At 42.4% G+C, this 11,727-nt stretch overlaps 1 protein-coding gene across 1 annotated transcript in view; it reads right to left on the bottom strand.

The window, feature by feature from the left end:
• The window catches only part of STK16 (serine/threonine kinase 16), a 12,091-nt gene extending 1,354 nt beyond the window's left edge, over window positions 1–10,737 (bottom strand). Inside the window, exons 1-5 of the mRNA XM_042461757.1 lie at window positions 10,639–10,737; window positions 6,114–6,226; window positions 4,139–4,358; window positions 1,526–1,659; window positions 1,102–1,222 (exon numbers count right to left, since the gene is read on the bottom strand). Coding sequence (XP_042317691.1) covers window positions 1,102–1,222; window positions 1,526–1,659; window positions 4,139–4,358; window positions 6,114–6,199 — 561 coding nt within the window. The 5' untranslated portion in view covers window positions 6,200–6,226; window positions 10,639–10,737. The remainder of the gene's footprint in view (window positions 1–1,101; window positions 1,223–1,525; window positions 1,660–4,138; window positions 4,359–6,113; window positions 6,227–10,638) is intronic.
• Window positions 10,738–11,727: the final 990 nt, after the last annotated feature.

Raw genomic sequence — 11,727 nt, 5'->3', positions numbered from 1 at the left:
TAGCAGCAACAACATGAAAGTGAATTATTTCTTTTAAGTGTCTGCTCACCTATGTTTGTTGCTTTGCTAATTGTTCATTTCCTGTTAATGTTAACAGCTGCATTACATTGGAAGAAATGGAAAAATTGTTACAATCACTTTCCTCTTGGACTTTTGGTGAAGCTGGTTAGCTAACTTGAGATCCAATCTGTGAGGGCTTTAAGGGGGAAGAGGAAGGAACTGGCAAAATCACCTCTGATTGTTCCTTGCCTAAGAAAACCCTATGAAATTAATGGATTTGCCATAAGTCGACAGGTGACTTGTAGGCACATACACACACAGAGGTAGCTTGTAGGAACATATGAAATAGCTTAATCAGATCAATGACCTAAGTAGGAGCAGCACTCTAAGATCTTGGGAAAGGGTAGTAGCTTAGTTGTAATATGCATGCTTTGCATGCAGAAGGTTCAAAACAAGTTTGAAATGTCAAAAACATGCTACCAGTTGGCTCAGACAATACTGGGATTGATCAGCAGCCTAGCTTTGTATAAAGCAGCTTCCTGTGTTCCTGTCCCTGCTTCCTGAGATTTACATGCAAAGTATTCACACATTCACTGCTTTATTCCTCCTTTAAAGTGTGGTAAAAACATTCTGCGTAGTAGCACACCTTTTTGCATGTGCTGAAGGGACCACTTCTTTCCCTCAGTCATTAATCAGCCTTGCATGGGAGCTGTTACTTTAGAAATAAAGTAACTAACATGTTACTCATAACAACCTTCAGTGGTAATGACTGTTATACATTATTCCAAGCCTCATTAATGTAACAAACCTCTGGCCCATTCCTATCATCCTGCAATGAGAGCAGGCTTCTCAATGCTGCAGTGTATGGCTGTCCACTGCACTGCACCCCACTTCAACTGACTTCTGTTACTTTTGGGCACTCAACACTAACAGCCCCACCTATAAGTCAGTAACATTAGTTTTAAATTAACATTCCAAGCCATGGAGACAGGGAAAATGACAGGGTAAGCACCTAGCTTTTATAGTTAATCTAATTTAGATTATTCTCCCTTTATCTTTGTTGGAAGTTCCCATGTCCCTTTCACTTCACCATCCTCGTACCTGCAAAGTCATGGCTTCCCGTGAGCTCCGCACCTCAATGTGTGCCTGATTCATAGAGCCTAGGTCCATCAACAATGGTTGGTCATCGTCATCCAGCAACACATTTGTAGGTTTCAGATCTCTGAAAGAAATATGGAATCTCCTTGAATTGTCCAGACATGGCCCACTAAAATTCTGCTTCTTATTTGAAATTTTATTTTATTCTCTTGATTTCCCAATGTTACGTTTCTTCCTCTTAACAATACTACCAGTAATGCTCCATGTCAAATGTGATTCTTCACTTTTATTCACTCCTTTCCCATGCCTTTAATTCTGATAAACAGTCAGTTGTCTATCTTTACTCTATTGCTGCTACCCTTGCCAAAACATGGCCTGTCCCACCATGTCACTGTGCATAATCAATGCTTTAGAACCAGTTTCTCACCTGTGTGCATAACCCTTGTTATGAATGGCCTGCAAGCCCCGGCAGAGACCGTGAAGGATGGTAAGGATTCGTTCCTCAGACATGAAAACACCTTTGTCTTTAAGAGCTTCAACCTCCTGCCAGAGGGTCCCTCTCTGCAAAAGAAGGCCAGAGACCCTAGTAATCTGCAAACCATGTACTCTTCCCAAATTTACCAGATGAGAATGAGATTGTTCATCAGTTGTTACCCTCATTGCTACTCCCCCCATCCCAATATACCTAAGAATGGAGTGGGAACCATGGCGCTCCACATGTTGCAAGACTACAACTACCTTCATCCCTCATCATCATATCCAGTAGGAGATTATGGGAATTACAGTCCACCACATGTTCCATGTTCCTGAACAAGATGAAGCAACCAAATCAAGTCTAAGGAATCTGTGATTCATCCTGGAACTCTAGCTCCCATCAGCCCTAGGCAGACTGGTCAAGGGTGATGCATGATGGAAGTAGTATTTCATCAACATTTGTGGCAGCTGATGGTCTCCCACTCTTGCACCACAGTTTATACAGTGAAGGATCTGGCTACAGCTTTGCAGCCATGTTATCCCAACAAACTCATAAGCAGTTATTCTTGTTTTACCAGGGGCCATCATGCATGTAGCTCTGAATGTATCTATCACCCTGCTACAGTCCAGTTTTTAGGTGACTACTATTGTAAAATGCTCTGCAGAGAGATAAAATGCAAATACAGCAGAAATATGGGAGAGGTAGCATAGCTGAATAGTATTACAGTAATGGCATCTGTTGCTTTCAGCTTGTTAGTATGGGCTTGAACATGGAAAAAGGCTGGATACCAGAAGGTCTGAGCTAATATCCTATTTTGTCATGCATATCATCTCAAAAGATGGCTACAGAGGGAGAAAAAATCAAGCCAGATTATCTGATCTCCCAATACTGTGGTGGATTTCACAAATACTCATGTACCTTGTTACCAAAGCATTTCATGATAAAGTGGCAAACTAAAGGCTCAAGTTGTGAACGCTTTTGCAATGGAGACTGTTTATCCAAGATAACGTAAGGCAGAAAATGGGCACAAATAATGTAAGTGTTGTGACTTGGACAGTGAGAAAGAAGATGTTATCATTCAGGGTTCTACTTATTCCCTTTCAGCCTCTTCTATTCAATATTATATGAAACTGGGAGAGGTCATTTGCAAGTTTGGCATGCAGTTCTAGTTCTCCTTTCCATCCAAGATCCTGAAACAATACTGGAGTACAATAATAAGTTTACAAACTGAGATGTAATCAAGGCAGGATAGAGCCACTGGTCAGTAGAAAAGGTGAATTTGGATTAGTTATACCTGCTATTCTGGCAAGGAGTTTACTTCCCTTGAAGGGCCAGGTTCCCTGTTGTGTTCTTGGATTGTTAGGTGGCAACTATAACTGTATGTGCTTTTGCACATCTTTGACTGGTGCATCATCAGTACTGGTCCTTTGAAAAAAGCAGATCTATCTAATGCCCTCCACACATTGGTTACATCCGTTCTACTACTGGTCTGTCTCTCTGTACTGGAAAAGTGTTTTTGAACACTTCTGCTAGTATTAACTGAAGCCACCAGACTACTGTCTAAGGCTTTTTTTCACAGCAATGTTGTTGTGTGTCTTTAAGTCATTTCTGACTTATGGTGCCCCTAAGGAGAATGTATCATGGAGTTTCACAGCATATAATTCTTATTTTGTTCAACATGCCTGGACTGTTAGTTCATTCCTAAGCACATTTCAAAGTGTTGTTTATTGTCTATAAATCTCCAGATACCTTGGGACAGGAACAATGGAAGGACCATCTTCTCCTACTATACCAAACATTTACTGAACTTTTTATTTGAGGTTTTACTCCATGTCCCATTGCCACTGATGCCTGAATGCTTAGGGCATAGGAAAATCTTTCTCAGTTGTACCCTAAGAATTTTGTTGGCCCCTTCTCTTGTTGACATTTTAGTATTTTATCAAAACCTCGTTTAAGTCTTTACATTGACTTGTTTTCCCTCCCTGGGAATTCTGCAAAGGTACCGATGCTGTAAAGTCAAAAAAACAGTTTTGTGGAACTGTGATTTTTTTTCTTTTTGTATTATACACCTTGTAGAACTCATTTTGCTGGCTGAAAGAGTATGGAATAATATATCTCATGTCATTTTTGTAGAAGAAAAACTATTTCAAGGTATTTTTGTTTTGCCCTAACATATATCCACTGTAAACGTTTGTCATGGTGCAGGCTCAGAGATCAACCGCCCGGATTGGTTTGCCATAGGGCGGTATATAAATAAATATTATTATTATATTATTATTATTATTCTGTTGTATTTGGTTATCCTTTTTAATTCTCAGCTTTGATATTTTAAAACTGTTCTGTTATGAACTTGTGACTATGAGCCAGCAATAGGGCATAATGCAGGATCCAGGAGGCTAGCCCATAATCAGAAGATACCAACCTCTGTGATTGGTGTCTCAGTGCACTGTGCACTTCCTAGCCATGCATTACTGCATCCACAAATGCTACATTCCCTTGTACACAATGCAGCACCCGTCTGTACCTTACACCCCAACATCAAGCATGATGTCGTTGATCTCTCACCTTGAGGAAGGGCAGTAGCAGCCACGCCTCATGTTTGGATCCTTTCTCCACCATGGCATATGCACAGAGAGGCAAGATATTTGGGTGATCAAAGAGCTGGTGCATCTCGACCTCATGGGTGGCTTCCTGGCGATCATCCTTGTCGTGGCATATGATGCGTTTCAGTGCATAGAAGCGTCCATCATGCAGCCCCTCTACAAGGTCCACGTAGCTGAAGCCACTGTGTGGGAGAGGATTTGGGCCAAGAACAGAGTTGACAGGTTAAGGAAAGAAGCATTTTGATGTAAACAGAGGGAATCCAATAAGCTTTCATCCCCGCTCAATATTACAGTAGGTCATTTGTAAATAAATAAAATTAAAAAACTTAGAACTAATCTGAGATTATGTCCTTTTTCTTCTGCTGTCTGCATACTAAGTCATCAGTTCCCACTCATCTTGCAATGTAATGCCATATTTTGCTGCTTGAGGTAACCTTGTCTGGGCACACAATATCAAGGGGGAATGATGGCACAAAGGAAGGCACAGAAGGAGAAGGATGGGAGGGATTTTCACTAAAAGTGGCAAGCAGAAATAATTTCTGGTGCAACTTCTGAATTTGGGAGGGCATTGGGAGTGTCAAGTAAATCCAAATAAAATTCAGTGTTTGAACTTTTGGGGATTTTTTTCATCCCAGTTTTTTTTAAGGGGCTGTGGGAGCTTTGGGGAATTAGGGACTGTACACAGTCCATGGGCTCCACTTTCCCTACCCCAGCACAGAAATAACAAGATGAGCATTACTTCATCACAGATATGGAGGAAACTGAGAGTAGCAAGCACTATAAGGATGTTTCATCTCCATTCCCCATCCAGCCCTCAGTGGAGGGAGAACTTGCATGCTGTGGCATAAGACCAAACTTCTTGTCACTTATCACAGCTTTGACCAGTAGTGAAAAAGGTACAACAATATGTTAATCAATAACCAGGTAGTTCAACCATACAGTGAAAATATCTAAACCAGTGGATATAAACAGGGACAGCTCACTCCATATTGTCAAGTTCCCCACAGTTTCTTCTGATACACAAGACCTTTTTCACTGTTAAATACACAACTGAACTAGAAATATTGTTGATTTGACAACCAAGATTGCCTATTTATTAGGTCTACTGAGGGAAGAGAAGCAGCAGGTTCATGTTGCAGCAAAGCAGACTTTGGTTACACACCAGGAATAAACTTTCCAACTGTAATGAATGACTAGGCAATGGAATGAGTGGCACTGGGGAATTGTGGTATCATGTTCTCTAAAGGGACTTTCAGCTCAATATTGTTATTGAGAAGTAAAATAAAAATAAACTTTATTCTTATACCCCACCTTTCTGCTACAGCAATCAAGGCGACTTACATGACTAGAATATATTGGAATAATACATACTCTCAATAAATAAGTTGAGCCCCCCTTTAAATACATTAAATAAATTAAGTAAGCATGAAGGAACTTATGGCAATATCAAGCATGAATAGGATTGCAATATTACGTCAGGGATACTGAAACTGTCCTCACCACCAGTATTTTGGACGAGAGCATGCAGTCCTTTATCACTGGCCGTGGATGAGACTAATGGGAGTTCTAAAAATACTTAGAGAGCTAAACAGTCCTCATCCCTGTTTTAAAGAAGTTTGAATGATATTGTAGGGAAGGGGTTACACACATACTACTGTAACAGCAGGTTGGACTAAATTGGGATAGGCAAAGTGTGTCCTCCAGATGATTCTGGACTAGAACTCCCAGCATTCCACACCATTGACTATGCTGGTTAAGGCTCATGGGAGTTGCAGTCCAACAAATAGTTGAAGGGCTGACATTTCTCCATCCATGGACAAGGTGATGTCTAGATGAGGTAACTTTCTAATTCCAAAAAATGATAATACTTGGTGTATCAAACATGGTCTGTAAAATGTTATACAAAAGTCCAGCCTCCTGCTGTCTTATATACTCACCCTTCCCCAAGTCTATGGATTAAAAGGTAACGTTTGTTATTGATGGTGATAGTCCCCCTTGAGCAGATACATAGGGCATGGCCCATGATGGTCACTCCAACATCCTTCAGGTCCTATAAAGGATAAGGTAATACTAGATGTTTACTATAGAATCATATTTATTTATTCATTATTATTATTTGCATACTGATATTTCATAAATGGAGCCAGTGTGGTGTAGTGGTTTGAGTGTTGTACTATGACCCTGGAGGTCAAGTTTGATTCCCTACTTAGCCATGGAAACCCACTGGGTGGCCTTGGGTGAGTCACACACTCTCAGCCCCAGTAAACCCCATGATAGGGTTGCCTTGGGGTAGCCATAAGTCAGAAACAACTTGAAGATACACATCAACAATAAATTTCATACATGCTATCCAATGCAGCTAATAATGTTAAAATCTCAAAACATGCAAACACAGAAACATATAATAAATGCTACGAGGAGGAGATATAAAAGAACAGAAATAAAAATGCAATTGGGCAGAAATCTAGCAATTCAGTCACCTAAAGCAATTCTTGGTCTGTTAGTGAACAGCCATTTGTGAAGTGTCAAGATTGGGGATAGGCCAAGTGCAGCCTCCCATATGTTGTTGGACTATACCTTCCATCAGTCCTAGCTATGTAGCCATTGGTAGTGAATGCTAGAAGTTGCGGTCCACCATCAGCTGGGCTACCCTTTGCCCACCCCCGATGTGATGGGCCTCCACTGAAAGACAATTCCAAAGGCAAAGTATAGCCATTAACAAGACTTTTGGCCATACCAAACAAACCCCAGATACTTAAGAAGTAGCCTTTCCTGAATATTAACATAGAGGCACAATCCTATTGGCACTTCCTCTTAACAAGCAAGGAAATAAGAAAAGCCCTTCTGTTAACTCTCAACATAGGCATACTATGTTAACAACATGTCTGTGATGATGATAATTGGCTTCATCCCATCAGAAAGAAACAGTCTGAAAAGTTTAGTACACGAATATCTGGTTAACCTAAACGAATATAAATCTCCAGGACCAGATGAACTCCATCCAAGGGTATTAAAAGAACTGGCAAAAGTAATATCAGAGCCATTGGCAATAATCTTTGAGAACTCCTGGAGAACAGGACAAGTCTCAGCAGACTGGAGGAGGGCAAACATTGTCCCCATCTTCAAAAAGGGGAAAAAAGAGGATCCCAACAATTATCGTCCAGTTAGTCTGACATCAATACCAGGAAAGATTCTAGAGCAGATCATTAAACAGAGAGTCTGTGAACATCTAGAAGGCAATGCCATAATCACAAAAAGTCAACATGGGTTTCAGAGAAACAAGTCATGCCAGACAAACCTAATCTCTTTTTTTTTTATAAAATTACCAGCTTGGTAGATGAAGGGAATGCTGTGGATATAGTATATCTTGAATTCAGTAAAGCCTTTGACAAGGTTTTCCATGGAATTCTTGCAAACAAGCTTGTAAAATGTGGGCTGGACAAGGCAACTGTTACATGGATTTGTAATTGGTTGACTGGCCGAACCCAAAGGGTGCTCAGCAATGGCTCCTTTTCATCCTGGGGAGAAGTGACCATTGGGGTCCCACAGGGGTTTCTCCTGGGCCCAGTGCTATTCAACATCTTTATCAATGACTTGGATGACATTTGGGAGCATATTTATCAAATTTGCAGATGACACCAAATTAGGAGGAATAGCTAACACCTCAGAGGACAGGATCAAAATTCAAAATGACCTGAATAAACTAGAAAGTTGGACCACAGCTAACAAAATGAACTTCAACGGGGAGAAATGTAAGGTACTGCACTTAGGGCAGAAAAATAAAATGCACAGATATAGGATGGGGGACACCTGGCTGAACGAGACTAAGTATGAAAGGGATCTGGGAGTCCACAAGTTGAACATGAGTCAACAGTGCGATGCGGCAGCTAACAAGGCCAATGCGATTTTAGGCTGCATCAGTAAAAGTATAGTATCTAGATCAAGGGAAGTAATAGTGCCACTCTATTCTGCTTTGGTCAGGCCCCACCTGGAATATTGCATCCAGTTGTGAGCACCACAATTTAAAAAGGATGTTGAGAAACTGGAGCGTGTCCAAAGGAGGGCGGCTAAAATGGTGAAAAGTCTGGAAACCATGCCCTATAAGGAATGACTTAAGGAGCTGGGGATGTTTAGCCTGGAGAAGAGAAGGTTAAGAGGTGATATGATAGCCCTGTTTAAATACTTGAAGGGATGTCATATCGAGGAGGGAGCAAGCTTATTTTCTGCTGCTCCAGAGACTAGGACCCAGAACAATGGATGTAAGCTACAAGAAAAGAGATTCCATCTCAACATTAGGAGGAACTTCCTGACAGTAAGGGCTGTTCGATTGTGGAACACACTTCCTCGGAGGGTGATAGAGTCTCCTTCCATGGAGGTCTTTAAGCAGAGGCTGGAAGGCCATCTGTCGGGGATGCTTTGATTGAGATTTTCTGCATGGGGGTTGGACTAGATGGCTCTTGCGGTCTCTTCCAACTGTATAATTCTATGATTCTATGTTTACACTGAATCTTCACACACGCAATACAGCTTAGGGAAAAAAAGAAATGTCTCAGTTACTGTCAGTCAGAGGAATGACAACTTTTTCAGGATGTTTCCCAAATGCTGGTGATAAACAGAGCAGATGGAAGTCAGGCTCCCTATGATGTGCACTCCTTTGTAAATTAGATGGTTTCTATCACTGTCTTACATCGAGGGTCACAATTGATCTGCTCTGCTTTACTTGTGGCAGCTACAACTCACTCTCAAACAAGCAAACATATGACACCATTTTTCTACTCAAGTGAGTCACTTCCATTTATATGAGTTGCAAATATGCTCTGGACTGAGAGGAGATGAAAGGACAGAAATAGTGTGGCACGGCTTTCCCACAAGATGACCACTTGTTGGGGCTTTGCAGGGAGGATTCAATTATCACAAAACTCGTCTTGTGGGAAAGCTGTGCCACACTATTTCTGCTCATATCTACTATAGAGGATAATTAGTATGCAAAGGGATCTAGCACCTTTGAGGCTAAGCAAAAGAGAGAAGTTGGAAGCATGAGCTGTCCTAGACTTGAGCCTAACTTCCTCACATGCAGTAGGCTCAAGTCTATGAAAGCTCACACTACTAATTTCTCTCAGTCTCAAAGGTGCTACTAGATTTTCTTGCAGACTGATTTTCTAGATTAACAAGGCTATGACTTTGTATACTGGGCACTGCTAAAAAAATGAGAAATGCCATTTCTCTAAACTCTGTAATTCCACAATGACGGGAATGCACTCTACACACACAGAGAAGCATGCTTGGTTTTCCTGTGGCTTCAATTATCAAGAGACTGGCAAACAAATGGGTCCATGAATAGATCAAGGCTGAAGTCTCCTTGGAAACCAAGATGACAAAACTGAGGCTGTTGTACTTTTGTCACATCATGAGACGGCATGAATCATTAGAAAAAACAAGGATGCTAGGAGATGTGGAGGGAAATAGAAAGAGAGGAGGACTCCACGGTAGATATATGGACTCAATTTACAAGATCACGGGTATGAATTTACTGGACCTGAACAGAGCAGTGGAGGACAGGGAGTTTTGGAGATGTCTCACCCACAAGGCCGACATGAGTTTGGGCTGAGTGAAGGGCAGCTAACAACAACAACAAAAGTCATTGTGGTTTTAATATTGGTATATGACTCTGGAGAGTAGGATTCAAACCCCAGTCTTAGGCAAGTCACTCTCTCTCAGCCTCAGAGGAAGGCAATGGCAAGCTACCTCTGAATAAACCTTGCCAAAAATCTGATGCTAAGGTTATTATTCCTTAATAGTAATAATATAATAATGGTAGTCCCCACTGGGCAAGTCACACTCTCTCAACCTGAGAATGGGAAGCCTCCTCTGAATCAACCTTGCCAAAAATCTGAATCCAAGGTCTAACTTAATAGTACGGTTGGCCCTCCACATTTGCAGCTTTGGCTTTTGCGGATTTGATCATTTTCAGTTTTGATTACTATGTTCTCTCTAGGAATCTCTAAGTCATCTAGAGAGATTCTGCTTGAAACTGACCACAGTGGACACAAACAAACTCCCCCGGAGTGTAGTGGAGTCTCCTTCTTTGGAGGTCTTTAAAGAGAGGCTGGATGGCCATCTGTCACAGGGGATGCTTTGACTGAGAGTTCCTGCATGGCAGAAGGGGGTTGGACTGCCTTCTACCCGAGGATAGGTTCACCGCCTTGGGGTGGCCATAAATCAAGGCAAGGACTTGAAGGCAGCCAACAACAACCTTCCTAGCCCTCCTTGTGTGGGCTTCTGGGTTGGCCCCATCCAAGGGGGAGAGGAAGCAAGACCATCTGCTCTGGGAGGAGCAGGGCTTCCCTGGGGCTGGCCAGAGGAATGGCGGCGGCGGCGGCAGCAGCCTGATGCTGGGCCTTTGAAAATGCCCGCCCTCTTCCTTGCCTGGCCGCCGGGCGACCCACTCGCTCCCTCACTCACCCAGTCCACTCCACAGCAGGCAGGCTGGACGCAGAACCAGCGCGACAACAGCAGCAGCACAGCCACCGCCGCTCGCTTTTCCTGGCGACGTCATCACCCCGCGCCGGGCCTGCTGCTGGTCAGAGGTTGCCTAGCAACCGTTCTTGAGAGTGTAGGCCCAAATAGAGGGAAGCGTAGCGGGGAAAGAAAGGACTAGGAAAGAGGGGAGTCATGGTGGGGTGGGAATGGAGGACCAGGATGGCAGCGTTGGCTGTCCTCCTTTTCCTCCAGGACATGTCCTACATTCCATCCTTCTGTCCAGGAGGAGTTCCCAAATGTCATCCATTTGGAGCATGGCCAAGAATCATTTGCATTTGCATTTAGATTAGCTTTTTTATTTGGTCACGTCCTACATTTTTTTCCTTGAATGTCCTACATTTTCGTGGTGCCTTGCCCTCCTTTGTGGTTATGACACATCTGGTCACCTTGCCTACATTTCAGCCTTCTGTCCAAAAGGAGTTCCCCAATGTCCTCCATTTTGGGCAGGACTAAGAAGTCCTAGATCTTCCTTGAAGGCCCTACATTTTGTGGTGACCAGATGTCCTCACCACAAAGGAGGACAAGGCACAGCAAAATGTAGGCCATTCAAGAAAAATTGAGGACATAACCGTATAAAAGCTAAAAACATTCCTATAAATGTAAATCCACGCTTCTTAGCCATGCTCAAAATAGAGGCTATGTTGAAATTCCTCCTGGATAGAAAGCTTAAATGTAGGGCATGTCCTGGAAAAGGAGGACATCTGGTCACCCTGTGGTTAGCTCATTATGGCTCTGCATTTTTTATACAGAAGTTAACACATCAGTGGGGCTCAGTTTCCAAACACTGGTGTGAGATGGTTTGCTCATGCTGGCTTCATCAGGGTGACCAGATGTGTCCTAACCATAAAGGAGGACAAGGCACTGCAAAATGTAGGCTATTCAAGAAAAATGTAGGACATGACCAACTAAAAGCTGAAAACATTCACAGAAATATAGATTCATGCTTCTTGGTCATGCCCAAAATGGAATTCCTCCTGGACAGAAGGCTGAAATGTAGTAGGACATGTCCTG

Source organism: Sceloporus undulatus, chromosome 1, assembly GCF_019175285.1.
Source record: "Sceloporus undulatus isolate JIND9_A2432 ecotype Alabama chromosome 1, SceUnd_v1.1, whole genome shotgun sequence".
Lineage (NCBI taxonomy): Eukaryota > Metazoa > Chordata > Lepidosauria > Squamata > Phrynosomatidae > Sceloporus > Sceloporus undulatus.
This window is presented reverse-complemented; position numbering and strand designations above follow the sequence as displayed.